At 35.6% G+C, this 26,946-nt stretch overlaps 1 protein-coding gene and 1 pseudogene across 5 annotated transcripts in view; one reads left to right on the forward strand and one right to left on the reverse strand.

The window, feature by feature from the left end:
- The window catches only part of USP9X (ubiquitin specific peptidase 9 X-linked), a 131,142-nt gene extending 104,423 nt beyond the window's left edge, over window positions 1-26,719 (forward strand). For 3 of the 5 annotated variants that reach the window (XM_036016409.1, XM_036016408.1, XM_028523347.2), the window contains exons 29-45: window positions 356-502; window positions 1,058-1,280; window positions 3,808-4,028; window positions 6,355-6,545; window positions 9,594-9,767; window positions 12,056-12,197; window positions 13,405-14,158; window positions 14,535-14,658; window positions 15,575-15,800; window positions 16,336-16,465; window positions 19,831-20,016; window positions 20,247-20,467; window positions 20,557-20,645; window positions 23,558-23,714; window positions 24,050-24,310; window positions 24,631-24,726; window positions 26,178-26,719. In XM_036016409.1, the coding sequence (XP_035872302.1) occupies window positions 356-502; window positions 1,058-1,280; window positions 3,808-4,028; window positions 6,355-6,545; window positions 9,594-9,767; window positions 12,056-12,197; window positions 13,405-14,158; window positions 14,535-14,658; window positions 15,575-15,800; window positions 16,336-16,465; window positions 19,831-20,016; window positions 20,247-20,467; window positions 20,557-20,645; window positions 23,558-23,714; window positions 24,050-24,310; window positions 24,631-24,726; window positions 26,178-26,315 (3,480 nt within the window). In that variant the 3' untranslated portion in view covers window positions 26,316-26,719. The remainder of the gene's footprint in view (window positions 1-355; window positions 503-1,057; window positions 1,281-3,807; window positions 4,029-6,354; window positions 6,546-9,593; window positions 9,768-12,055; window positions 12,198-13,404; window positions 14,159-14,534; window positions 14,659-15,574; window positions 15,801-16,335; window positions 16,466-19,830; window positions 20,017-20,246; window positions 20,468-20,556; window positions 20,646-23,557; window positions 23,715-24,049; window positions 24,311-24,630; window positions 24,727-26,177) is intronic. The other 2 variants (XM_036016410.1, XM_036016411.1) reach the window with 1 other exon arrangement.
- On the reverse strand, window positions 25,475-25,842 carry LOC114504833 (annotated as a pseudogene).
- Window positions 26,720-26,946: the final 227 nt, after the last annotated feature.

The following is a 26,946-nucleotide window of genomic DNA, read 5'->3' on the forward strand; positions in this document are numbered from 1 at the left end:
TTTCTCTTTTAAAAAGTAATCTTGATGAGTCTGATATGCTGGCACTTAATTTAATTCTTGATCTTAAGACCTGATACTTTTTACTTCAAATCATACAAGAATATTTTTTTCCTTTTTTTTAATGGTTCAAGTATAGTTGTCTCCATTTTTCCCCCCACCATATGGGGATATTTCTGAAGAGATTTGTAGCTATTAGCTTTCAATTCATAAAGCCTACTTCCAGAAAGTTCTGAAGAAAAATGAATTAGAATGGAAAGGTTTGGGGGGATTTCCTCATGTCTGTTCAGCCCTCTTTTGTGTATGGTTCCTCCCTCCCTCTCATAAGTTGGGCATTTGATATGTTTTTCTTTGACAGGATGATGTTAAGAGAACAGGTGAAACAGGTGTTGAAGAGACCATCTTGGAAGGCCACCTTGGGGTAACAAAAGAGTTACTGGCCTTTCAAACCCCTGAGAAAAAGTATCATATTGGTTGTGAAAAGGGAGGTGCTAATCTCATTAAAGTAAGTTGAAATTTCAGTTTTACTGTGTATTTTTATAAAGTAAATAAGCACTGTTTAATTTTTCTATTTTGTAAAACTGCATCTTGTTCATTTCTTTTAGTGAGTTTCTTCTATCAATAGTATGGTAATTCGAGGGGAAAATTTTTCAGTGAATTTTACTGATACTCAAAATGAGGTTTGGTTTACATGTGATTAAAGAAATAAACTTACTTAAAATGTAAACTGTATGAAGTGCTAGTGTCAGCTCACTCTTGGTTCTTTAAAAAAATTTTTAACCTGAGTTGGGGTATGGTTAATTGTAGTGCGTAGTATTTATTAGAAAATCCAAATGAGTTTTCTGAGATGTAATGAGATCTTGAGTTCTGACAAGTAATTTAATGTTATCTCCTTCCAAGATCACAGGAGACCTTTCTTTCCTTAACATATACATACATATAACTATATATGATATTTGTATTTACAACTATATATTATATACTTTAACATATAAACACACAAATATATGTGTACTATATATCATTACTAATACATAATTTTTTTTCTCAACTCTCACAGGAATTAATTGATGATTTCATCTTCCCTGCATCCAATGTTTACCTGCAGTATATGAGAAATGGAGAACTGCCAGCTGAACAGGCTATTCCAGTCTGTAGTTCACCACCTACCATTAATGCTGGTTTTGAATTACTTGTAGCATTAGCTGTTGGCTGTGTGAGGAATCTCAAACAGATAGTAGATTCTTTGACTGAAATGTATTACATTGGCACAGCAATAACTAGTAAGTATTTTAAATACAATGTTGTATTCATGGATAACTTGAATCTGTTTTACTGTTTTTCTTTTAGTAAACATCTTCAACTTGTGCTCCCCACCCCCACCCCCCGGCAACTAGTTTAGTTTCACATTTTTAGTAAATGGATTTAAGGCCATTAAAAGCAAAGAGCCTTGATGCAGAAGTTTTCAAATGTTTGTTAAATGTCTTCCTATAAGTGATGTAACTATTTAGCAAAATAAATTTCGTCTTAGTCAATTCTAGACTAAAATCTAAACTTCAGAGTAAATGGTAGTCAAAATAAAGGCCAGACTTAAAACACAAATTTTATGCATTGCAAACCTTTCAGGCCCTCTTTTAGAAGCTCTTAAATGTTATTGTCATATGAGCTCTAAGAAAATCTGGTTTTAAAGATTAGAGTGTGAGAAGATAACATTTTCATGCACTTTATGTCCTCAGTTAATGCTTACATGAAGCCTGTGAAATAGACTGTAGACTCCAGATCTTATAGAGATGAAACTGAAGTTCAAAGCAGATGAGGGCAATAAAAAATGATCAAAAAAGAAAAAATAAACACAACAGAAGCTTTTTTTTTTTTTAATGAGCTAATGGTGCAAAGTGCACCTTTTTTTAAGGTTTTATTTATTTTTAGAGAGGAGAGGGAGAGAGAGATCAATGTGCGGTTGCTGGGGGTCGTGGCCTGCAACCCAGTTATATACCCTGACTGGGAATCGAACCTGCGATGCTTTAGTTCACAGCCCGCACTCAATCCGCTGAGCTACGCCAGCCAGGGCAGAAGCTTCCCACCCCCCCCCTCCCCCAAAACCACTGTTTATAAAGTTTAAGAATGTAATTGATTCTAGTAGATTTTAAGAACCTATCAAATTATTTTTTATATGTTGTATTTCAGAATGTAGGGGCATTTTAAGTAACATTTTAGGAGATTCTGATGAAACTGGCTGCTTTAAAGGTTAGACCTTTGGCTGTTCTATCAAACCTATGCATAGTGAGGCAGAGATTTTTGGTGGTGGTTTTGTTTTGCTATAACTTACAAGAAGTGTTTCTTGTTTTTGTTCGCTTTTTTTTTTAATCTTCACTTTCATTTATTTAGTTTTTAATAAGTTTAAACCCTCAAGGGATACAGTATCATGTGGATTCAGCATCTAATGAATTTAGCATGAAAGTTGCTTTGGAATTTGGCATAAACTATGCCATGTGAGCATGAGTTTCTTTTTCCCAGATGCTTCTGGTTTTGTTCCATTTGCCTCCAGGAGTCATCCTTGTTCTTTGCTTTGTACATATGAGGGTATTGCCTGCCCAAATAGAATTCACTTTCATCTCCAGTGTAAACACCTTCAGTTTTAAGAAGAGAAGCCACATGTTCCTTCCACTACTAGCGAACAAAAAATAGCTTTGGACCACAACCTTCCAGGTGTATTGGCCATTTTTAAGTCCTATTCCCAGCACACCTCCATGTGCTCCAAAGTGGCAGAAAGAGAAAGGTCACTCACTTCTTTGCATGGTAAAAATTTTAAGTACCAAAGAAAAGTGTGTACTACAAAGTATGTTTCCTGTACAGTCCAGTTTCCCAGTCTCCTTTTATAGCTGTAACCATTGTGGTCAGTTTTTGTCTGCCCTCCCAGCATCTCTGTGTATGCAAAATTTACATACAACGTTTTGTTTGTTTGTTTGTTTGTTTGTTTAGGGTTTTTTTTTTTAACAGATTGGCATGTGGTACACAACATTGTTCTTTAGAACTTTTTCCCCTTAATGTTTCTGTGGTTGTACCCTATCAACACATAAATATTTACGTATTTGCATTTATTGGCTGTATATTTTTCAATTTAGTATATTATAATTTATCTTACCAGTCCCACAGACAATGATATTTGTTATTTTCAGGTTTGTATTAGGCAGAGGGGCAGATATATGCTGATTTGCAGTTTCACAGAACTTTCAAATTCACTGTTGTTTGCTCCTCAAAATAACATTGTAGTTGTAGACAAAGCAAGTGTACTCGTATCGCTACATTTATTAGGAAGCACGTGGACTTACCTAAAGAAGATGGAAGAGTTGGTAAGCATCAGAACCAGGATATGAACCCAGAGGATGTTAATATTAAAGCTGTGATATGTTGGTGTATTTATATAACATTTTATTCCAGAATGAGTTTTGAAGGTACTTTTAAAAACATACAAACATAGAAAGTCCATAATGACTAAACTGTAAAGCTAACAATAAAGTTAGTGTGTAGGAATTGGCATTGTGTAATCCTGAGACTACTGAGACTGCCATTAGAAATAACGACAGATAAAAACGTGGGTTCACAGGTATCAGGGTAAGAATCTGTATAGTGATAACATGTTCCTGTGTATTTTAGGTTTGTTGAGGGTGAAATGCAAACTCAGAGCACGCCTTCAGGTGACTGTAAGAGTGGAATTGTTACTAATGTTAATTTATCACTAGCCTACTAGAGCTAAAAGTGGAGAAAATGGTTACATTCATACTATAAGAATCTTTTATCTTCTTTCAGCATGTGAAGCACTTACTGAGTGGGAATATCTGCCACCTGTTGGACCCCGCCCTCCAAAGGGATTTGTGGGGCTGAAAAATGCTGGTGCTACTTGTTACATGAATTCTGTGATTCAGCAACTCTACATGATTCCGTCCATCAGGAACGGTATTCTTGCCATTGAAGGCACAGGTAGTGACGTAGATGATGATATGTCTGGGGACGAGAAGCAGGACAATGAGGTAAATTTTATTTAGCCTTTTTGTTTTCTGAGTTTGGAGTTCTGACACCAGATACTGTTCTCTCTTATCAACTGTTGTACTTCCATTGGACATAGTGACATACTTCATAATAAAGCTGGAATCTCCTGATGTAGACTATCTACCACACTTTAAACTATAGTTAACTGTTATTATAGATTTATATGTACTTAAAGCAACAATTAATATACTCCACTTTTTTGTGAAGTGTTTAATCTGGAGTTTGTGTAATGATAAGGGTCTTCATATTTAATAATAGTTTAAATTATAGTTTCACTTTTCTACTTAATATTTTAAATATATATTTCCATTAATTTGTGCCAAGTTGTATGCTATTCCAGTTTTATACTATCCATGCTCTCTTTAGGATACTTTTACTTTTTTCTCAGAATATAGCTCTTCCTTCTTAGGCAACAAATTTCTCTCTACTTTAAATGTTACATGTTGTTGTGACAAACTTTAGGCTGCCTACTGAGTATCCAACATACAATAAAGCTATAGAAAAGTTGGGTTGTAATGGCAGAGAAGTTGATGTGACTGTGGCATAGCTCTTTAAAAAGAGAAGATTGTAAAACTTCAGTCATGGTCATGTTTCTGTCTACCCTGTATTTTTTTTTTTTTTTTTACCTTTTACTGTTCATAGTGTTGGTGAAAACTGGAGAAGCCAGATTGTGTTCTGTTTGCAGTAAATATGTCGAATGGTTCTCTTCAGTCACCACAACTGTTTACTCTAGAGTTCTTTATCACTTAAGGGTTTCCAAAACATACACTTGCCTCAGCTCTTCCCCAGACCTACTGAACCACTTCATCCATTGAGTGGGGTCTGAGCACCTTTACCTTTTAAGAAAGTTTCATGGAGGCTGCTTACACCCATACCTGCTTAAGAACCACTGCACCGAGTAAAAATTGAAATACATATTCTAGTTCTCTGGGATATTGAGTTAAGTACAATTAGAGATACCTAATTGTACTGGGAACAAGTAAATGAGGCAGACAGAATATGATACACTTTTAAATAAGGTATCCCACACCTTTGTTTTCTTCAAATAAAGTGTACCCTCTGCTTCATGTTGTCTTAGCACCCCACTTCACTCTGGGGGGTTTTGGTTTATACTTTGTGTTTTTTGTCTATGTGCTTGTTTACTTCCCTAGACTGTAAGTTTCTTGTGAGCAGAGACTAGAGATAGTCTATTTCTATATTAAAGGTCTCAGACATAATTGTGCAACCACTAGTCTCTTTCTGTCTATTCTAGTTACCTGACATAATTGGAATCATACCTTATTTGTCTTTTTGTGATGGGCTTCTTCCACTTAATATACTATCCTCACAGTTTATCCATATCAATAGCATGTGTCAGTTTCATTGCCTTTTAAGGCTGAATGATGTCCTCGTTGTATGGATAATATCCCATTTCTATTTACTTTTTTTTCCCCCCTCACCCAGGGACTTTTTTATTTTTTCTCATTGCTTTTAGAGAGAGGAAGGAAGAGAAACATCACCTGGACTAGGGATCAAACCTGCAACCTAAGCATGTGCCCTGACCAGGAATTGAACCCCCAGTCCTTTGGTTATGGGATGATGCTCCTACCAACTGAGCCACACTGGCCAGGGCCCATTTTATTTGTATCAATGGACACTTGGGTTGTTTCACATTTTGGCTGTTGTGAACAATGATGCTATGAATATGAATGTACAAATACCTCTTTGAGACCTTTCTTGCCGTTCTTTTGGGTGTGTACCCAGAAGAGGAATTGCTGGATCATGTGATAATTCTGTTTTTAATTTTTTAAGGAATTCTCTTTCACGGTGTCTGCACCATTTTAGATTCTCACCAGTTGTGTACAGAGGATCATTTTGGGGGTTTAGGGGGGGTTCCCACAAAAAGTTCTCTCATATAAACCTCACAACAGCTACGTGAAGAATGTACTGTCTCAGTTTACATATGAGGAAACTGAAGTTTGGGAAGGTTGAGTAACTTATTTGCATAGTTACCTAACTTGTAAGTACAGAGCCTGCGTTTGCATCCAGTTTAGTCTAACTGAATCACTACAGTCACTCAATCACTACACTTTTGTATTATCTGTTAACTACCTCTTGGATACATAGGGTTATTCCTTTAGAGCAACCCTCATGAAATGCTGGGGATAAACAGTATTACTGTAAATTAAAATTTACAAATTAAAAGTTAAATGCTTTGGAAATAAGAACTAGACATACAGGTCATTTGTTCACTAATTGTTTGGCATTTGTCTCAACATATTTTATTATACTTTAAAGTATACATTAATGATGTGTTTTGGTTTCTAGAGCAATGTTGATCCCCGAGATGATGTATTTGGATATCCTCAACAATTTGAAGACAAACCAGCATTAAGTAAAACAGAAGATAGGAAAGAGTACAATATTGGTGTTCTAAGACACCTTCAGGTCATCTTTGGTCACTTAGCTGCTTCTCGACTACAGTACTATGTGCCCAGAGGATTTTGGAAACAGTTCAGGTAAACTATGGATGGATAAGAATAGGGATAACTGCTTAAACCTTTGTGAATATCTCAGTATACTACATTAAACTTCTAAAATTTATATCAGAAGGCATATTTATGTTCAGTGTTTAAGCAATAGTAATGTTCAAACTTCTTAGCGATGGTTTGGGTTTGTTTGTTTGTTTGTTTGTTTGTTTTGGGGGGGGCACATTGTCCTGAAAAGAGGTAGTAGAAAGTGTCATAGTATGGAGAGGCAGAATTTTTTAGTCTTTTACAGTGTTAATAATTTTTTTATTTTTGTTTTGGAAACTTCGTATTTTTAGAGGTAGGGAAAATAGTATGAACCCTTAGGGGTGTACATTATCCTACTTCAACAGTTGTCAACTCATGACTAATTGTGTTGAATCTATATTCCCATCTACTTCTTTCTAGATTGTTTGGAAGCAAATCTCAGATGTCTTTTTAAAAATACAGCCATAATACTATTGCCCTGTCTTTTAAAAATTCCTTTAATATCCTTGTCAGTGTTTGAATTTACCAAGTTATCTCGTAATTGTTTTTTATGATACTTTTTTTTTTAATCAGGATCCACAAATACCAAGATTTTGCTGTGACTTTAATCTCTTCTAATTTTTTTCACCCTTGTAATTATTTGTTGAAGAAAAAATACAGTAGTTTACCCTGTAAATTTCCCCACTGTCTGGATTTTGTTGTTAGGATCCCTGTGGTATTTTAGTAGTTTGTTTTCTTCAGTTCCCTATATCCTATAAACAGGTAGTGAGACCTAGGATGGACGCTTGATCACATTGAGGAGGGTTTTTTTGTCTTTGTTTTTGTTTTTAGATTTTATTTATTTATTTTTAGAGAGGGGAAAGGAGGGAGGAAGAGAGGGAGAGGATAAAACTCCTTATAACCCCTTTGTGGTATCTCCCAGACTGCTGCTATTCTGGTCCACCTTCCCTGCTTCAATCAGAGCAACATCCCTTTTCCCTACTACAAGGATACTACTTAGATTTCTTTTGAAACCACTGTTTTATAGTTACATTGAGCTCCCTATGACTCGCCATATAAAATTCCTCTGATTCTCATAACTAGGCCCCCTAGTATCGGCTTACATGCATCACCCTTCTTCTCAGCTCTGTTTTGCTTTTTTCACCCCCATCACTGCGCACACACCCTGTAACTTCCTCTCTTACTATTCTAGTTCTCTTTCTTCCCCTAGCTTGTTCCATCTCAGTCATAAGACTTGTCGATTATTCACACTTTATACGTGTAATATACTTTCCTACGTTCCCTGCCCCCTCTAAATTTTTAGCTTAAAATTTTTAAACCAATAGAAAAGGTAAAGAAGTACTATAATAATCACCTTTGTGTTATATTCTTTACCCAAATTGACCACTTAACATTTCCCCCATTTGCTTATGTGTATGTATACTTGGTTTTGGTTTTTGTTTAGATTTTTCTAAACCAATTGATAGTAGTATGCAAACATGGCACTTACTACATGCCTCAACATGTGTCCTCCAAGAATAAGGACATTTACCTATTGTGTATAATACAGTTATCACAACCTTGAAATTTAATACTGATCTAGTAATGTCTAATATTCATCAGTATGTATTCTAATTTCCCAGAAATACCTTTATGACTTTTTTTTCCACTCACAGTTTGGTATGCTGGAAGAAATTGCCAAAAATGAAATTAAAAAAAAAAAAGATTTTATTTACATATTTATGTTTTGAGAGAGGGAAAGAGAGGTAGAGAACACTGATCAGCTGCCTCTCACATGCCCCAACTGGTGGCCTGGCCCTGGGAATCGAACCAGTGACCTTTCAATTCACAGGCCAGTGCTCAATCCACTGAGCCACACCAGCCAGGGAAGGAAACACAAAAATTTTTAACCTCTTTAGTCATTTTTAAAGTAATTGCCCTAAGTTATCATGATTTTGTAGCATTGAAATTTTTGAAGAGTCTAGGCCATTTGTCTTGCAGAATGTCCCTCACTTTATTGATTTTTGTGATGATTTCCTCATGATTAGATTTAAGGTAAATTTTTTAAGAGATTTTTTAAGATTTTATTTATTTATTTTTAAAGAGGGAAGGGAGGGAGGAAAGGGGGGACACATCAATGTGCGGTTGCTGGGGACCGTGGCATGCAACCAAGCATGTGCCCTGACTGGGAATGGAACCTACGATGCTTTGGTTCGCAGCTTGCACTCAATCCCACTGAGCTACGCCAGTCAGGGCAGATTTAAGGTAAATTTTTTTAGCAAGAAAACTATGTGGGTAATGTTATATGCTTTCCTCCTTGCATTGGGAGGCACATGTTATCAGTTTTTCTGATTATTGATGATAATAGCTTTGATCTCTTAGTATCTTAACAGTTCTCTTTATTATAAAGGTACCTTATCCCTTTTGTAATTAATAATTAACTGTATTTGGAATGAGATTATCTGCTATATAGAAAAAGTTTTACAAAAGAATTTATCGAAAGACGATCAGTTCCACTAGCATATTTGAAATACATTGAACATATCTCTCATAACAAATTCACTTATTGTCTATATGTATGGATCTATAAATATAAGATTAGATGTCAGAGATAATTTCCAGCAGTACTCCCTGTTTTAGCAGTCTTAGTTGTCATTTTGTGGTATACATAATTGATAGTTTGTTTTCTGGATTGATTTGCCTAACTGAAGTCCTCAGATTGCTCAAAAGAGATTAACTCTAAAACAAGTCAAGCTTTTCTCTTTTTGTTTGGAAAAATCAATTTAAGAGTAAATAGATTTAATCTTTGCACTGTATCAGCCATACCAGTAGTTTCATGCTAATTCTCCACTGGACTACTATTCTTACTCTGAGCCTCACTTCCCCACTGCACTCTATATGTAGAGAGCATGTATTTCTTTCTACTTCCTCACATAATTGAGGAATAAAATCTCAATTTATATGCTGTCGGTTTTGGTTGTATTGCTTTATTTTTTTCCCCCTAACAAATATATTGCATGTATTATTCTGGGAGTGTTGCACATTACATATTTTATTCCATTCATTTCTTAGGCTTTGGGGTGAGCCTGTTAATCTACGTGAACAACATGATGCTTTAGAATTTTTTAACTCATTGGTGGATAGTTTAGATGAAGCTTTGAAAGCCTTAGGACATCCTGCTATGCTAAGTAAAGTTTTAGGAGGTTCCTTTGCTGATCAAAAGATTTGTCAAGGCTGTCCACACAGGTAAGTGTTAGTTATATCTTACACATTTAAAGTTGATGTTTCACTGTGTCTTTACTAAAAAATAAATAAAATTTTTACTAATTGTTATGTAGAAAACTGGAGTCTTACCATGGATTACTAAATACCTGATACTGGATGAAATGTATATTGTGTATACCTCACTACTTGTGGAGTTTTTGTTTGTTATCAAATAATTTGGTTCCTTTTCTAGTCTCTTAGTATTTCATACAATGACTTTAGAAGGTGGCAGACATGAAGGTGTATTTCCTATACAAATGAAATAATTGTATTTTAAAATAGCATTGATTATGGTTGTTATCCTTAAGGTATGTTTTTCACACAAAGCATAGGGAGAGTTGGGTAAACATAGTTTTTGTCGTTGTTTTTACTTAAAAGCAAAATTATTTGTTTAGGGCTCTAATTGAAAATAGTTCATTACTGATAATGTTTATGCCTGTTACATGGAGGTTTTGCTTTGGAATTTCTCTTGTATATTATCAATTAATGTTGGTTTGAGATTGTTTTTGCCAAAATATCACAGTAACTTAGTGTTTTCTATAAGCCCAAATAGTATTACATATGGTCATGGGGGGGTGTATTTGTATATGGTTGGTGAGGAGTGCTTCCTTTTTTAACATAGGGAAATGACTGGGGAGAGTAATACTATATGAATGAGAAATTTCTGTTAGGCCAAACCATTCATTTAGATCAAGGGTATATATATAATTGTTCACATAACCTGGACATCTTTTGGTCCTTTTGAAAGATGTTTTATATTAGATGGACAATAACACTGTCATTTTTACTTCTTGTTTTTAATTGCTGACAAAATAGCCACCTCTTTGGTCATCTATTCTTGTTACTCCTTGGTTTGTTTTAGACGATTTTCAAGTTTATGTGGAAATTTGTGGGGGGGTGGGTAGCTCAGTAAAACTGTCCAGAGAGCATGATCTTAGGTAAGATCATTAAAGTTCAAATAACCTGCTCCACAACTAAACTAGTGTTATACTTGTTACATGCTAGGAGTTTATATAAAAAGAATTCTATCCCTTTTAGGGCATTATTTGTCTAGAACAGGGGTTAACAAACTGTGAACCCTAAAGTCAAATCCAGCCCTGCATCTGTCTTTGTAAAGTTGTCTACTGTCTGTTTGGCAGCTTTCACTATAACAGCAGAGTTCAGTAATTGCCACAGGTACCTCACAGCCTCCGTGCCCCCCAAAAAAGCCTGTTATATTTACTGTTTGCTCTTTTACAGAAAAATTTTGCTGACTTCTCAACTTAGAATGTCCTACTTTTTCACTGGAGTCATAGGGTCTAACTTTTTTTTCCTCTTCTATGGGCTGTTCCCCAATAAAAGCAGTTTGCTTAATACCTACTTTGTGTTTCATTCATGTCATTTATAAATGCTTTTATTTATGTACCTGTCTTTTTTCCTTAACAAAATTGAGACACCCTAAATATGGGGGACTATCTGAAACATTGACTGTCCCCACAGTGCTTTTCACATGTAAAGCACTCTCAATATATTTGTTGGATGAATGAATGTAATGATTAATAATGTGTTCTCCATATCTCATGTTCTGAAATTATGAATGCCTCATCACAAATCTAAAATTTCGTTCAGTAGAAAATTGCTAAATGGTGGGGTTCTGACTCCTCAGATTGTTTATCCCCTATTCGTTTGTAATATTCAAACTTGTGCTTTAATAAGGTTTCAATGAGAGAAAAGAAGGAACATTTTTAAATTCAGGCCACTAGTAAATGCTTTGGCATGAATTGCTGCTTTCTAAACAGATGACAGTGAAAGCAGCATGGTAGATACTAGAGCAGGGATGTCAAACTCATTTTCACTGGGGGCCTCATCAGCCTTGTGGTTGCCTTCAAAGGGCTGACTGTAATTTTAGGACTGTATAAGTGGAACACTCCTTAACTGTTAGCATAAGCTGTGAAGCCAGACTTGGCTTCAAAACACCATTTCACCTAGTAATTTTGGCCAAATTAACCTTTTTGTATCCTATTTCCCTCATTTCTATAGTGTAGGTGATGGTATTTCTTTAGGAGGTTTGTCATGAAGACGAAGAACCTAGTACATATGATGTGTAAACAACCTAATGTTGTGTTAGGCACAGGATAATTGACTACTAAATGTTACCTGTCATTTATTGGTAACATTCTATGACTTACAGATTTCATGTTCTGTTGTAAATACTATAAATGTTCATAACTAAATGTTTAGAAAACTAAGGAATAAATCCTTTTTGATCATTTTTTAAATAATATCTTTAGATACGAGTGTGAAGAATCTTTTACAACTTTGAATGTAGACATTAGAAATCACCAAAATCTTCTTGATTCTTTGGAACAGTATGTCAAAGGAGATTTATTAGAAGGTGCAAATGCATATCATTGTGAAAAATGCAATAAAAAGGTATGAATTGTTCATTTTTGTTTATAGTAATTATGATTACGTTAATGGATTTGGAAGAAGTCTTTTTTTGTTTGTCCTCAAAATTCACCTTCTTTTTATTATCTACCCTGCTTTGTTACAGTGGTAGCAGAGGGGTAGTTGAGATGTTAACTGATTTAAAGGTTTGTTAGGGAAAGAAGATTAAGAGAAAGTAGTCTCAGAGGGCTAGGGAAAATAGGTAAGTAAGGTAAGAGTGACTCATTTCAGAAGCCATAATAGCTTAATATCACATTCTCTTGTCTGAGTTACACAGGCATTTTTTTATCATACTCAACTGCTATTGAAATCCTTAAAGCTATATAGAGTTGTAGAACCTGTCATTTCTTCTCTCATGTCCAGAGTTAGTTGTTAAGACCAAGAAGTTTGCTAAAACTGTTACTCTAATTAACCACATAAGATTTCTTCTACCACTTGTGTTTTCAAACCACTTGGATCAGATTTTAGATTCACCTGGTTTTTATCTGTGGGCACATAACATCTTTTTGGGAAAGATCATACATATACGTAAATACACTAATTCTGTATCTTTCTTGGCTTCCAGACACTCTCACATTGATCTCACCTGTGTTTTTTTTACCTTACACACTGCTTAGAAAGGTATTAAAGTTTAGAGGTTTCGATGGTGAGTTGTGAAGTCATACTATGCCCACTACCCACAGCTCTGGCACTTGAGGCAGTCTCTCTTCTGCTCCTAACCTTCATCCTAAGATTCAATAGTACCTGCCTGAGAAGGTTGTGAGGATAGGAATATGTTACTATAATACTTGGGCAGTACCTAATTACCCAGTCGATACTAGCTGCTATTCCTGTTTTTCTTCAGTTCACTTTGCAGAAAACTACACCTTTATTAGAGTAACAGTATCGAATAAGTAATAATCGTTAGATAACAATGACAATATAGAAAATAGGCAGCAAGTAATGTCTATATTACTAATTTTTGCAATTTATAACAAGTGGCATCAGCTATTTTCATATTAGTTTTAGCTAATATTTTTTTAGCTAATATTTTTTAAGATATCAACTACGACAGAATTACCTTGATTGTGTTTTTTATCATGTATTTGTTTACACTTATGTCTTAAGAGAATTTAATAATATAATTTTAAAGTTTGTTTTTTGCAGTGGATTGACTAAGAGAGCATCTAGTAACTTGCTCTGTTTATTTTAGGTTGATACTGTAAAGCGGTTGCTAATTAAAAAGTTACCGCCTGTTCTTGCTATTCAACTAAAACGATTTGACTATGACTGGGAAAGAGAATGTGCAATCAAGTTCAATGATTATTTTGAATTTCCTCGAGAACTGGACATGGAACCTTACACAGTTGCAGGTGTTGCAAAGCTGGAAGGAGATAATGTAAATCCAGAGAGTCAGTTAATACAACAGAACGAACAGTCTGAAAGTGAGACAGCAGGAAGCACGAAATACAGGCTTGTTGGTGTACTTGTACACAGTGGTCAAGCAAGTGGGGGACATTATTATTCTTATATCATTCAAAGAAATGGTGTAGATGGTGAGAGAAATCGGTGGTATAAATTTGATGATGGAGATGTAACAGAGTGCAAAATGGATGATGATGAAGAAATGAAAAACCAGTGTTTTGGTGGAGAGTACATGGGAGAAGTATTTGATCACATGATGAAACGCATGTCATATAGGCGCCAGAAAAGGTGGTGGAATGCTTACATACTTTTTTATGAGCGATTGGACACAATAGACCAAGGTGATGAGTTGACAAAATACATATCAGAGCTTACTGTCGCCACAAGACCCCATCAGATTGTTATGCCATCAGCCATTGAGAGAAGTGTACGGAAACAGAATGTGCAGTTCATGCATAACCGAATGCAGTACAGTCTGGAATATTTTCAGTTTATGAAAAAACTGCTTACATGTAATAGTGTTTACCTAAATCCTCCTCCAGGTAAAGTATCAAAAATTTAGCTTCTTAATAATAAAGCACAACTCTTATTTTATTGCAGGATTTCTTAGCAGGTATCAACATGTTTGTTTTTTATGTTTGGTTTTAGTCTTATTTCAGAAGACTGATATCTTTGAGTGATACATACCATCTTGCTATTTGAGAACAGGAGCTTTTGTTTATTATAACAATTTGGTTTTGACTCAAGCATTAGTTTAAATGTGCTTTAGACTAGAACTATTAAGAATTACTTCATGAGTAGCCTAATAGGGGTTTTTTCAAAGTTGGGACTTCTGAAATTTGGAAATGAAGACATGTTTGAAAATGGGGTTTAGACATAGAAATTAGTTTGATTTTTATACCTGCATTTTATTTATAGGGCAAGATCACCTGTTGCCTGAAGCAGAAGAAATCGCTATGATTAGTATTCAGCTTGCTGCTAGGTTCCTCTTTACCACGGGATTTCACACCAAGAAAGTAGTCCGTGGCTCTGCCAGTGATTGGTATGTTACTTAGGATTTTTCATTTCTGTTACACTAGCATTTAGCTTGATTATTAATTATTAATATACTGGTTTATTTTTTCCCAAGCCATGATAATCTTGTGTCAGATTTGGAATATAGAATTTAAAATCCCTTAGAAGTAATAATAGAAATCATATTAAAATAATTATTTAGCCCTGGCTGATGTGGATTAATGGATTGAGCACCGACCTGTGAACTAAAGGGTTGCTGGTTCCATTCCCAGTCAGGCTGCATGCCTGAGTTGCGGGCCAGATCCCCAGTTGGGGACATGTGAGAGGCAACCACACATTGATGTTTCGCTCCCTCTCTTTCTCCCTCTCTTTCCCTCTGTCTAAAAATAAACAAGTAAAATCTTAAAAAAATAACGGCAATTATTTAGATTAAACATAACCTTCTATTGTTTAGAAGCAGGCTTCTAGTTCTACTGTTTTATACTATCTTTGACATCCCCTGTGAAAGATTACAGGGTGATAGTTAAAAGTCTAAACTATTTTATTAGGAAAATACTACACTTTAACTTCCCTAGATTAAATTCTGCCATAGATTAAAAGGGCAAAAAATTAAAATGAGTGTACTGTGTTTCTAATGGTGAAAGTATAAAGGCTGCTATAATACCTTGATTTAACAATTTTTATTTACTTATCCTGGGGTAAGATGTCTAAGGGAAAGGCGGGTATTATTTTGTCATTCAACCTAGAAAGAGTTGGGTGGTAGGTTTATAGAGAACTATACAAGATTTTGACTCTTGTCACTCTGAGAATAAAGCAAGTCATAGTACTTACCTGTCATTTTAATATTAGTACTAGTTTCTACGTTTTGTAGAAACCCATCCCTATACTATAGGGAACATGTTACTGAGTTGATATTCATAGATTTTTTTTCTGTTTTGCTTTAGGTATGATGCATTGTGTATTCTTCTTCGTCACAGCAAGAATGTACGTTTTTGGTTTGCTCATAATGTCCTTTTTAATGTGTCAAATCGCTTTTCTGAATACCTATTGGAATGCCCTAGTGCAGAAGTAAGGGGTGCATTTGCAAAACTTATCGTTTTTATTGCACATTTTTCCTTGCAAGATGGGCCATGTCCTTCACCTTTTGCATCTCCTGGACCTTCTAGTCAGGTAATTGCCCAGTTTTGTTTTGTTTTTCCTAATGATTAAATATTTACAAATTAATTCTGTTCCTTGGAATTTGAAGTCACAAATATATGCACATCTGTTTTATATATTTACCACACAAATGTGTACACATGCATGCACACCATGCAGTCTGATGTCTATGGATTCCATTAAGTACTTCACAACAATGAGTAGTGATTATTAGCTCTTTAAAAACTGGAATTTTCTCTGTTGATTCATTTACATGTAGTGGCTTAATGATACATTTCATGTTACATAGATTATTCTTAAAGATTTTTAAAAATAGACTTTTAAAAAAAAATTAGCATAGTGTGAAGGTTCTATTATGAAATCTACCTTGGATCTTCATTCCCTTTTCTAACAAGCAACCCTTTTTAATCACTTTTGTCATTAGTCTTTCCAGAAACTTCTGCCTGTATTGAACATATATGTGTGCATATCCCTTTTCTGTGTGAATAGAATTACATCATACCTGAACCTTTTTTCTGTAAAACAACTAATATTTTATCCATTACAGGCTTATGACAACTTAAGCCTGAGTGATCACTTACTAAGAGCAGTACTAAATCTCTTGAGAAGGGAAGTTTCAGAGCATGGGCGTCATTTACAGCAGTATTTCAACCTGTTTGTAATGTATGCCAATTTAGGTAAGGATTTAACTTCTCATAATTCTGTTTAAATGTATTAAATGGTGAAGTCATTTAAGTCATGTGATAAGATATAATTCAGTCTAAAATAGATAAAGTATTCCATAAAACCTATTATGCATCTTATTTTAAACTTTTGTTTTTCCACTGCACTTTTCACCTTGCGTATTATAGTTAGGCATGTGTGTTACCTCTGCAGTAAGAAGACATAGGTCAGAATCTGTGTTTTAATCCTATTTTATCTCCTAAAGTGATGGTGCCAGATCTGTCTGGTTTTTTTTAAAATACTGATTCCTGCCCTGGCTGGTGTAGCTCAGTGGATTGAGCGTGGGCTGCGAACCAAAGTGTCGCAGGTTCGATTCCCAGTCAGGGCACATGCCTGGGTTGCAGGCCATGACCCCCAGCAACTGCACATTGATGTTTCTCTCTCTCTCTATCTCCCTCCCTTCCCTCTCTAAAAATAAATAAAATCTTAAAAAAAAAAGAAAAAGAAAATACTGATTCCTAGGCCCTGTTCTAATCAACCTAACTGGAATTCTGAAAGCTAGTATAAGGAATCCACATTTTCAAAAGGTCCCCAGGTTGTGTATATATTTCCTTAAGTTTGAGTATAGGGTTTATTCATATATAAGTCTTTGTTTATATGTTATTTATTACCTCTGTATAACAATACTATTCTAAAAGTAAGCTGCTCTTTCTAACATCACCTGCTCTTTTTTTGTTCAGTTATTCTATAATACTTGCCTTGAAAAAGTATGCTATGCTGTATTATACTTCGTTTTTGATAATCAAATTTTTACGGTAGTACTTAATAAATGTTTGTTGAATGAAAAAAATAGATGGGTAGTTAGAGGAGTATGATAAAGAAAATCCTTCCATTGTCATTTGGTGTTTGTTACTTGGCTGATGGGGATACGTTTCCTAAGGTTGAAATTATATATCAGTTGGGTATTAGTACAAAGTTTAAAAAAAATTTAAGCCCTTACGTCCAAAATTATGTTCTGTAACCAAATATCCCTGTCATTCTGGGTTTTTTTGAACTTACTAATCACCAGTTGATATATGTCCTTTTTAACATTGCACTTCCTGTTTTTGTGGTTCATTGTATTTTCTTTTTTTTCTTTTTTTTTTTAATAATTTAGATTTCTTTTTTTTTTTTTAATTTTATTTATTTTTTAGAGAGGGAAGGGAGGGAGGGAGAGAGAGAGAGAAACATCAATGTACGGTTGCTGGGGGTTATGGCCTGCAACCCAGGAATGTACCCTGGCTGGGAATCGAACCTGGGACACTTTGGTTCCCAGCCCGCGCTCAATCCACTGAGCTAAACCAGCCAGGGCTATTGTATTTTCTATCACCTTTCCATACTGGAGATGTTTGATTATTTGTAGTTGAGAAGGAAGATAATACAAATAAGCATAAGTGGAATCTATATTTCAAACTTAGAAATACCAAATTTAGGCAGTCACAAAAATCCTATTTTGTTTAACTGCCTTTTTAGATATTGCCCGTTCACAAAGCATACATCATTGGTTCATAATGTAATCTAATTTAAAAGTTTACTACTAAAGACAAATACAGGTCTACAAAGTTTACTATGAAATACTAAGGCCATGTATGCTTTAGGGGTCTGAATTGTTTGGATTTAAGAAAGGTAAGGCAGTGCATATAACCTGCATTGTGTAACATGCCTGTAGCTGGCACCAAGACGGTACCTTAATTGTACACATTAATATTTCTACAGTAAAACATGAATACTCACACTGGGAAGTAAAGACTATACATAGTCTCTTGTCAGTTCAGGCCAGATTTTTTCCACCAAATGCATATTGATACTTTCCATTCATTCATGTATTCATGCATTCATTTATAAGAGCTTTTTGAATCTCAGGATTTCAGATAGGAGATTGTGCGCCTGTATTTATTATATTTCTTGGAATATGGCTATAAATAAGAGTCTATTGCCTAATGGGGCATAGAGGCAAATAAAATGGTAATTGCCAAAAGGTGTGTTACTGATTATCATAGGGAAGATGCAGAGTGCTGTGAAAAGTAGGTCATAAGGGTACCTGACCAGATATGGAAATACTCAGGACTTAATGGAGAAGTTCATGTGAGAATTGGTTTGTTGAGTTTTCCATCCAGAGTAAACAGCTGATGCAAAGACTTATAATAAACTCAGGGTGATTCGTTGGAGACAATGGAAGTTATTCAGTCCTCCTAAAATTGATGTAAGATGGGGATGTCAGGAATGGTAAGCAGTATTCTCTGATAAGCCTTGTGTGAGGGATTCTGGACTTTATGCTTAGAGCACTGATGAGCCGTTGCAGTGTTTTGAGTAGACATACTTTCTAGAAAGATCACTCTGGATACAGTGTATAATGGATTGCAGGGGGATAAGACTAGACATTGTTAAAATTATCTATAAGGAAGAGATAGTTGTGCCTGTGCTGGGATACTGGCAGTGAAGGGGATATAAGTGGACAGGTTCTAGTTCTCTTTTATTTGAGGTAGGGTTTGGTGGTTGGATATACAGGAGAGGGAATGCGTTAAAGAGGTTAAGAATGGTGCCTAGGATTCCAGTTTGACAAACAGTGGATAGTGGTGCATTGTACTGTAAGGGAAAACGGGGGGAAGAACATGGATAGGGGAAGTATGATGATGAGTTCAGTTTGGGCATTGAGTTTAAGCCTATATAACACCCAAATAGAGATATTAGATAGAACAGTAAGATACTTCTCTGGAAATATTTTGGAATTATCTGAATGAAAATAGCTGGAACTTGAAGCCATCAGAGTGGGTTTGATTGTCTAGGGAAGGCATACAGTTTGAGAAGATAACCTGACATGGGAACTCGGAGGAGTTTTGTTTTCTTTTGTTTTGTTTTTATTAGTGTTTATCTTCTCCTAACAGCATCCCTACTCCCCCAGACTCTCCAGGCCATACATACAAAAAGTATTCATCATCTTTATGCCCGGTGTGATTGGAATGTCATGGTCACTGTTGAACCATTTTAATTCTTAAATCCAATACTCAGAAGATTTTCTGTTCTGGTTAAATCTCTTATCATAAAAAATTATAGAAAATACTTTTTTAAGATTTTATTTATTTTTAGAGAGGGAAGGGAGGGAGATGAGAGAGAGACAGAGACATCAATGTGCAGTTTGTGGGGGCCGTGGCCTGCAACCCAGGCATGTGCCCTGACTGGGAATCAAACCTGCGACACTTTGGTTCGCAGCCCGTGCTCAATCCACTGAGCTGCGCCAGCCAGGGTGCTAGAAAATATTTTGGATAACTACTTTTTATGAAACCCATGCCATCTTAATTCTTTCCTCATATAATTCTTCTCTCTTCCCTCTTCATTGTAGGTGTGGCAGAGAAGACACAGCTTCTGAAATTGAGCGTACCTGCCACCTTTATGCTTGTGTCTTTAGATGAAGGCCCAGGTCCTCCAATCAAATACCAGTATGCTGAATTAGGCAAATTATACTCAGTAGTGTCACAGCTGATCCGCTGTTGCAATGTCTCATCAAGAATGCAGTCTTCAATCAATGGTAAGTCAAATGCTCCATTCTTTACAGTGGTTTTAATATACTGCTGGGCATATATAGTACCTGATTAAAAGTAATTCTGAAGATGTTTAAATATAAAACAAAGACCCTGGAGGTTTATGCTGTTTTTCTAGAACTTAAAAATCCATATTCTGTGTGTATTTTGGAAGGAAGCTATGTATTATTGTGAAGGAGCCTATTAGTTTCTCATGGATGACAAATCTTTATTCTAGGTAATCCTCCTCTGCCCAATCCTTTTGGTGATCCTAATTTATCACAACCTATAATGCCAATTCAGCAGAATGTGGCAGACATTTTATTTGTGAGAACAAGTTATGTGAAGAAAATCATTGAGGATTGCAGTAACTCAGAGGAAACCGTCAAATTGCTTCGTTTTTGCTGCTGGGAGAATCCTCAATTTTCATCTACTGTCCTCAGTGAACTTCTCTGGCAGGTTAAAAGAAAATAAACATCTATACGTCTCTATGATTTGATTTGGTATTCTTTTTAAAAGGTTGTTCACTGTGTCTTATGTGTTTTTAGGTTGCATATTCCTACACTTACGAACTCCGACCCTATTTGGATCTGCTTTTGCAAATCTTACTGATTGAGGACTCTTGGCAGACTCACAGGTAGATATCCTTTTTTGTTACTTGCCCAACTTTTAGATTAATTTAACTTGCTAGTCAACACATTTTTTAACACCTCGGAGATCTGATAAATGCTTTATTTTAACTGAAACATAAGATAAGACTGAATAAAAAGTTCCCCTCTTATATTTTATTTCATTTTTAATCTTTTTTCATTGCCCAACTTGAATACTTAATATACTAACTTTTGTCTTTGAATTGATTTGTTTTTAATGAATGAAAAACTAGCATAGGCTTTTGGTAAATATTTTAATTTTGTTAATAATTCCCTAGGCTTATTTTAGGATTAAGATTATTTGAGTTTTAGGATTAGTCACATAAAATAACATTTGGGGCTGGGGGAAGCCCTGGCTGGCGAAGCTCAGTGGATTGAGCGTGGGCTGGGAACCAAAGTGTCCCAGGTTCAATTCCCAGCCAGGGTACATTCCTGGGTTGCAGGCCATAACCCCCAGCAACCGCACATTGATATCTCTCTCTCTCTCTCTCTCTCTCTCTCTCTCTCTCTCTCTCTCTCTCTCTCTCTCTCTCTCTCTCAAATAAATAAATAAATATTTTAAAAAAAATAACATTTGGAAGTCATTTTAAATAGTGAAGTCAACAAAAATGTGGAAAAGGTATCACTAAATAGATGGTAGAAGGGACATTTGTTTACATTACATCGAGAGCTAAAACAAGAGAGTGCCCTTCTATTCCACTTCAGCTGGGAATGTGTGTTGGGCAAATTAAATTTGTTGCCACTCTACTCATGACCTTGAAAGCAAGCACCAGTGAATGTCATTTCATTTTGTTTTGGAGCTGTCCCGTCCGTCCGTCGTCGTCCCCCCTCCGCCCCATTACAAAGTTCCGCAAGTAGGCAAAATTGCCAATACGGAATCTGTGAATGAGCATCAACTCTAACTAGTTTTCCAGTATGTATGTGAAAAGTTTAGAGGTTTGGTTTTTTTAGAACTTTTATCCACCTTAACTGTCCCTCAAGGTTCTTCCAGAATTCTTCCATTAGGTTTTTTACCATAAAGGCTTATTTAATATATCATCTTTAATCCCAGGAGTTAGTTATACAATAATTATAAACTATGCAATTAGTTGACAACTCCACCAGATCTTACAAATTTCCTACCCACATGGACAATAGCATATAGTTTTTCGAGGGGAAACCATTCAAGATCTATATAACAGATCAACTCTCAGTATAATAATTAAAATGAACTTGAAAACAGTTCTCTAATAAGAAAATGCTTAAAATACAGTCTTAAATCTTAATGGAGATTGCAAATGCCAGAATTCATTAATTCATATTTTCAAATTATCTCCAAATACCCATCATAGATTTCAAACAATTGAATTAATGTTATAAAAATAGTGTTAAACTGGAACCAGTATTCACAATATACAGAATTTAGTAGTTCTAAAACTCTAGTTACTTTTTTTGTATTGTCCAGTACCTTTCTCAAAATATGATCAAAGGATTTGAAAGTTTTGTTAAGAATTGGTTTTGCCCTGGCTGATGTGGCTCAGTGGATTAAGTGCTGACCTGAAAACTGGAAAGGTCACTGGGTTGATTCCCAGTCAGGGCACATGCCTGGGTTGTGGGCTAGATCCTTGGTTGGGATGTGTGAGAGGTAACTCACACATCCCAGTGGATGTTCCTCTTGTACATCAATGTTTCACTCCCTTTCTCCCTCTTTTCCCCTTCTCTCTAAAAATAAATCTTTTTTAAAATTATCGTAAGCAGCTCTAGCCAGTGTTGCTTGGTTGGAGCATCATCCCGTAACTGAAAAGTTGTGAGTTCAGTTCCCAGTCAGGGCACATACCTAAGTTGCTGGTGCCTTTTCCAGTCCAGGCAAGGTCCAGGTGCTTATTACATCCCTGGTCCGCACATGTACAGGGGGCATCCAATCCATGTTTCTTTCTCTCCTTTCTCTCTCTAAAAAGCAATGGGGAAAAAAGTCCTCAGGTGAGGATAATAAAATTAATTAAATAAAATTATTGTATACATTTATAGCTTTAAACCAATTAGTCACATCTTAACTCTCACTTGTTTGATTAAAACAAGTGATAATGGTAAAGACACACCCTCTAGTAACCACTATTCTTTCTCTGATTTTGGCTATTCTAAGTACCTCATATAAGCAGAATCATATACTTATTTGTTGTTTTATTTTGGCTTATTTCACTTACCTTAATGTGTCTTCAGGGCTCATTAGTGTAACATGTTACACAATTTTACACCTTTTTTAGACTGAATAATATTCCACTGTATGTGTATGCCACATTTGGTTTACTAGCAAGTGGTTTTGAACAAGGTGCATTTTTGCCCCACAATCATTTTTTAAATTGTTTATTTGGGGGAAGAACAAAAAATCATAGACTACATATTGTCCTGTTGTAGTTTGGCAGGAGCTGAAATGAAATTTTCCATTCTTTACAAATCAGCCAAATTGTAGTATTGCTGGTAAAAATTGCTTTGCCTGCCATGTATTCTCATCATTAGAATTCAAATTAATTCTGTACTTCCAAATTATATTACTGTTTCATGGTCACTGAATTCTAACTTAACCTTCAGAAATGCTGTATTACAAAAGGAACTCACTTGAAGTAAATTCTTAAGTACAATAGCCATAAACTTAATTGCTGGTTAATTTTAATTTTATTACTCTTAGTGTCACTTCTGGTCATGTACTCGAATTAACAGACATAACATCATTTTTGATTGGTAATAAGTTGGTAAGAACACAGTGCTAAGCAAGCTATTTAATTTCTCTTCACCCATTTTCTCATCTATTCAAGGGTTTGCTAACTACCCATGATACTGTGTGGTACATAGTAGGTACTCAATAAATCTTAGCTGCTATTTGATTTTAGAAATTTTTATTTTATATCTGGTTTTCTTTCAGAATTCATAATGCACTTAAAGGAATCCCAGATGATCGAGATGGGCTATTTGACACAATCCAGCGCTCTAAGAATCACTATCAAAAAAGAGCATACCAGTGTATTAAATGTATGGTGGCTCTCTTTAGCAATTGTCCTGTTGCTTACCAGATTTTGCAGGTGAGGGTTTTTTTCTTACAGTTTTGCAGAAATCTGAATCAGAATTAAGGAATCTGTTTTAAAAGAATAGAATCGCCCTGACTGGTGTGGCTCAGTTGTCATTATTCCACAAAGCAAAAGGCTGCTAGTTCCATTCCCAGTCTGGGCACATGCCTGTGTTGCAGTTTTAATCCTAAATTGGTACATGTACAAGAAGCAACTAATGGATGTTTCTCTCCCTTTTTTTCTCCCTCTGCCCACCCTTTCTCCTGTCATTAGAATTTGGAGTTGTTTTAAGCTAACTTTGAAAACTATTCTGAAACCTTTTGCATATATAGTTTTATTTTCTTTTGAAGGGCAATGGAGATCTTAAAAGAAAGTGGACCTGGGCCGTGGAATGGCTTGGAGATGAACTTGAAAGACGACCATACACTGGCAATCCTCAGTATACTTACAACAATTGGTCTCCTCCAGTTCAAAGCAATGAAACATCAAATGGTTATTTCTTGGAGAGATCACATAGTGCTAGGATGACACTTGCAAAAGCTTGTGAACTCTGTCCAGAGGAGGTAAAAAAAGCCACCAGTGTGCAGCAGATAGAAATGGAAGAAAGCAAAGTAATTCTTTACTTTATAGGCCAGTGTTTATTATGTATTAATGATAGTGTTAAAAATTATGTTGACGTGTTGTTTGTTTAAATGTTTACTACATGGCGATCTTAATTGAGAGATCCTTCTTCAAGTTTCTGTAAAATTGCTTGACATATAGTATTTCTAAGAGAACCCAAATTGGGGTGGTTTTTTTTTTTTCCGTTGCTTTAATTTATCTGCAGTAAAAGTTGTTAGTTTATTTTTTAAAATTTATTTCAAATAGAAAAAAATAAAAACAAACTTGAATTTGCCTACATAATTCTTTGTCTTTAAATATTTAAAATTAGGAGCCAGATGACCAAGATGCCCCAGATGAGCATGAGTCGCCTCCTCCTGAAGATGCCCCATTATACCCCCATTCACCGGGATCTCAATATCAACAGGTAAATAGGGGTCAGTTTGTGTTTCTATTCCCTAGAACCAATTTTTATGCTGTATTTTAAGAATGGTTGGTTTTTCTTCTTTTGAAGGGGGGGGGGGGGGTGACTGTAAAGTAATAGAGGGATCACCTAGACTAGCTTTAGAGGGGGGCATAATCAAAAAAAGAAATGGTTAGAGTGGAGTCATGATGTGGCATGTCTGAATTTGCCTCTGTGGTGTTTTCCTGGTCAAATAGGTGCCCCTCTTTTACTAGTATTGAAAGTTGGTGAAGCTGTGATAATTCATGTCAACATAAAATGATAGTATTTATTTAGTACAAAGGATTGTGACACTTCCTGTTACTCTTAGTCTATAAGGCTAAGAAAGCCATGTATTTCTTCTGTTTCAGGGTGGAAGTAGAATGTTGAATAGTTAGAAAATACCTATTTGACACTTATTTTCATAATACAAATTATAAAATGTAAATGCAGATATCTTGGCTGATGGGAATGTACAGAAAAGTGAAGCTTCAGAGATTAAAGGTTAAGGAACAAAATTCATACTGAGAGAGCTCATGTATTAATCATGCTTCTTCCACATTGTTTTGTTTTTCATTAGCATCGTTCTGTGTTCAGGGTTATTGCTCATGCAGATCTCATGATTAATTTTTTTGATACAAAGGTTTATTTAACAAATGTTCAATGTGAAAATGTACAAGGCTCGATTTTTATATTGTAGTAAAACAGGAGATGTAGAAGCGATTGATTTCTCTGGTGAACACAGCCATTATTTGTACTCATTCCAAGGCTTCTAACGTGATGATACTATTGCCTTGTATTATCACCATTCCAATATTATTCTGTTGTCTACTAGTTGCCATTGCCATACATTTATATATCACAAGATTCATAAAGGGATCAAGTCCCCACAATATTCCTTGGACGTGTCTGCCACCATTTAATTTCCATGATAAACTTCCATTCCATGAATTTGTTTAGCTCAGGAGGGTGAGATTTGCTTATGGTGTCTATTCAGCGAGCTCAGGGATACTTCCTTCATACGGTTATTAGATTTAAGCATATGGAAATGTCAAGGTGCTTGGAAGAGTCAGCATAGATGTGCTCTGGCTCACAAATCATTGTGAATGTTCTGACCACAAGCAACAATGGGCTGTGATTCCTTATTTGTCAGACTTAGATCTAAATAATTTTTGGCTCTAAAAATCACTTTCACCACAGATTTATACAGACCTGCACTGTTCTTATTTGCAGCTTTGGCATTTGCATTTAGGCTAGCTTCTCTATTTTAGGACCCCCCCCCCCTTTTTTTTTCCACCATTAGACCAACCATTTTTATTACTTGGAAGTCTTTGGGGATGAAGGAAGTGATTACATTCTCACAAAACTGTAGCCCATGATTATTAAGTTTAAGATTAATACAAAAAAGATTTAACATGCCTATCTTTCCCTCCCAGAATAACCACGTGCATGGACAGCCATATACAGGCCCAGCAGCACATCACATGAACAACCCTCAGAGAACTGGCCAACGAGCACAAGAAAATTACGAAGGCAGTGAAGAAGTATCCCCACCTCAGACAAAGGATCAGTGAAATGCACATAACTAACTGGTTCCATCAAGACTGTGCACCCAGGCCTTACAGTCCAACCTTTTTCTGTGTCTGGCTAATATTTAAAAAAACTATTCCTAATCAACATGGAGTGGAGAGTTTATTCACTGTCTTATCTGCAGAAATTTGCTGTCCATATATAACCCGCCTGCAGTGGAAAGTGTATAGTGTTTTGTAATAAATGGCCTGATGCTAATGTGTAAATGGCAAAGGTGTATATAGTATATTAATGTTTGACTGTTAATTCTTAAGCAAGAAACTTTTTTCTTGATGAGACTCACAAATCTACAAAAACTACAAAAGTTAATTTTCTTGTTATACCCATTGCACTCTGCAGCCAGTGTTGCCTGCCTCATGGCAGTTGGATCAACTCCTTTACAAACACACACACGCGCACACACACGCACACACACACAAATAAACCAACAAAACAGAGCCCATCCATGTCAACCACACCAATAGGTTCATGTTAATTCTTTGCCACTGGAGTCAGTTTTATTATGATCAATGTAAGACTGGTAACCTTTAAATTATTTGGTTGATGTGGAAAATTGGTGATGTAACATTGTTTCTAGATCTTTTTCATTGCCTTTTTATTCTGATATTAGGTTAA

This window comes from Phyllostomus discolor, chromosome X (assembly GCF_004126475.2).
Source record: "Phyllostomus discolor isolate MPI-MPIP mPhyDis1 chromosome X, mPhyDis1.pri.v3, whole genome shotgun sequence".
NCBI classification, from domain to species: Eukaryota; Metazoa; Chordata; class Mammalia; order Chiroptera; family Phyllostomidae; genus Phyllostomus; species Phyllostomus discolor.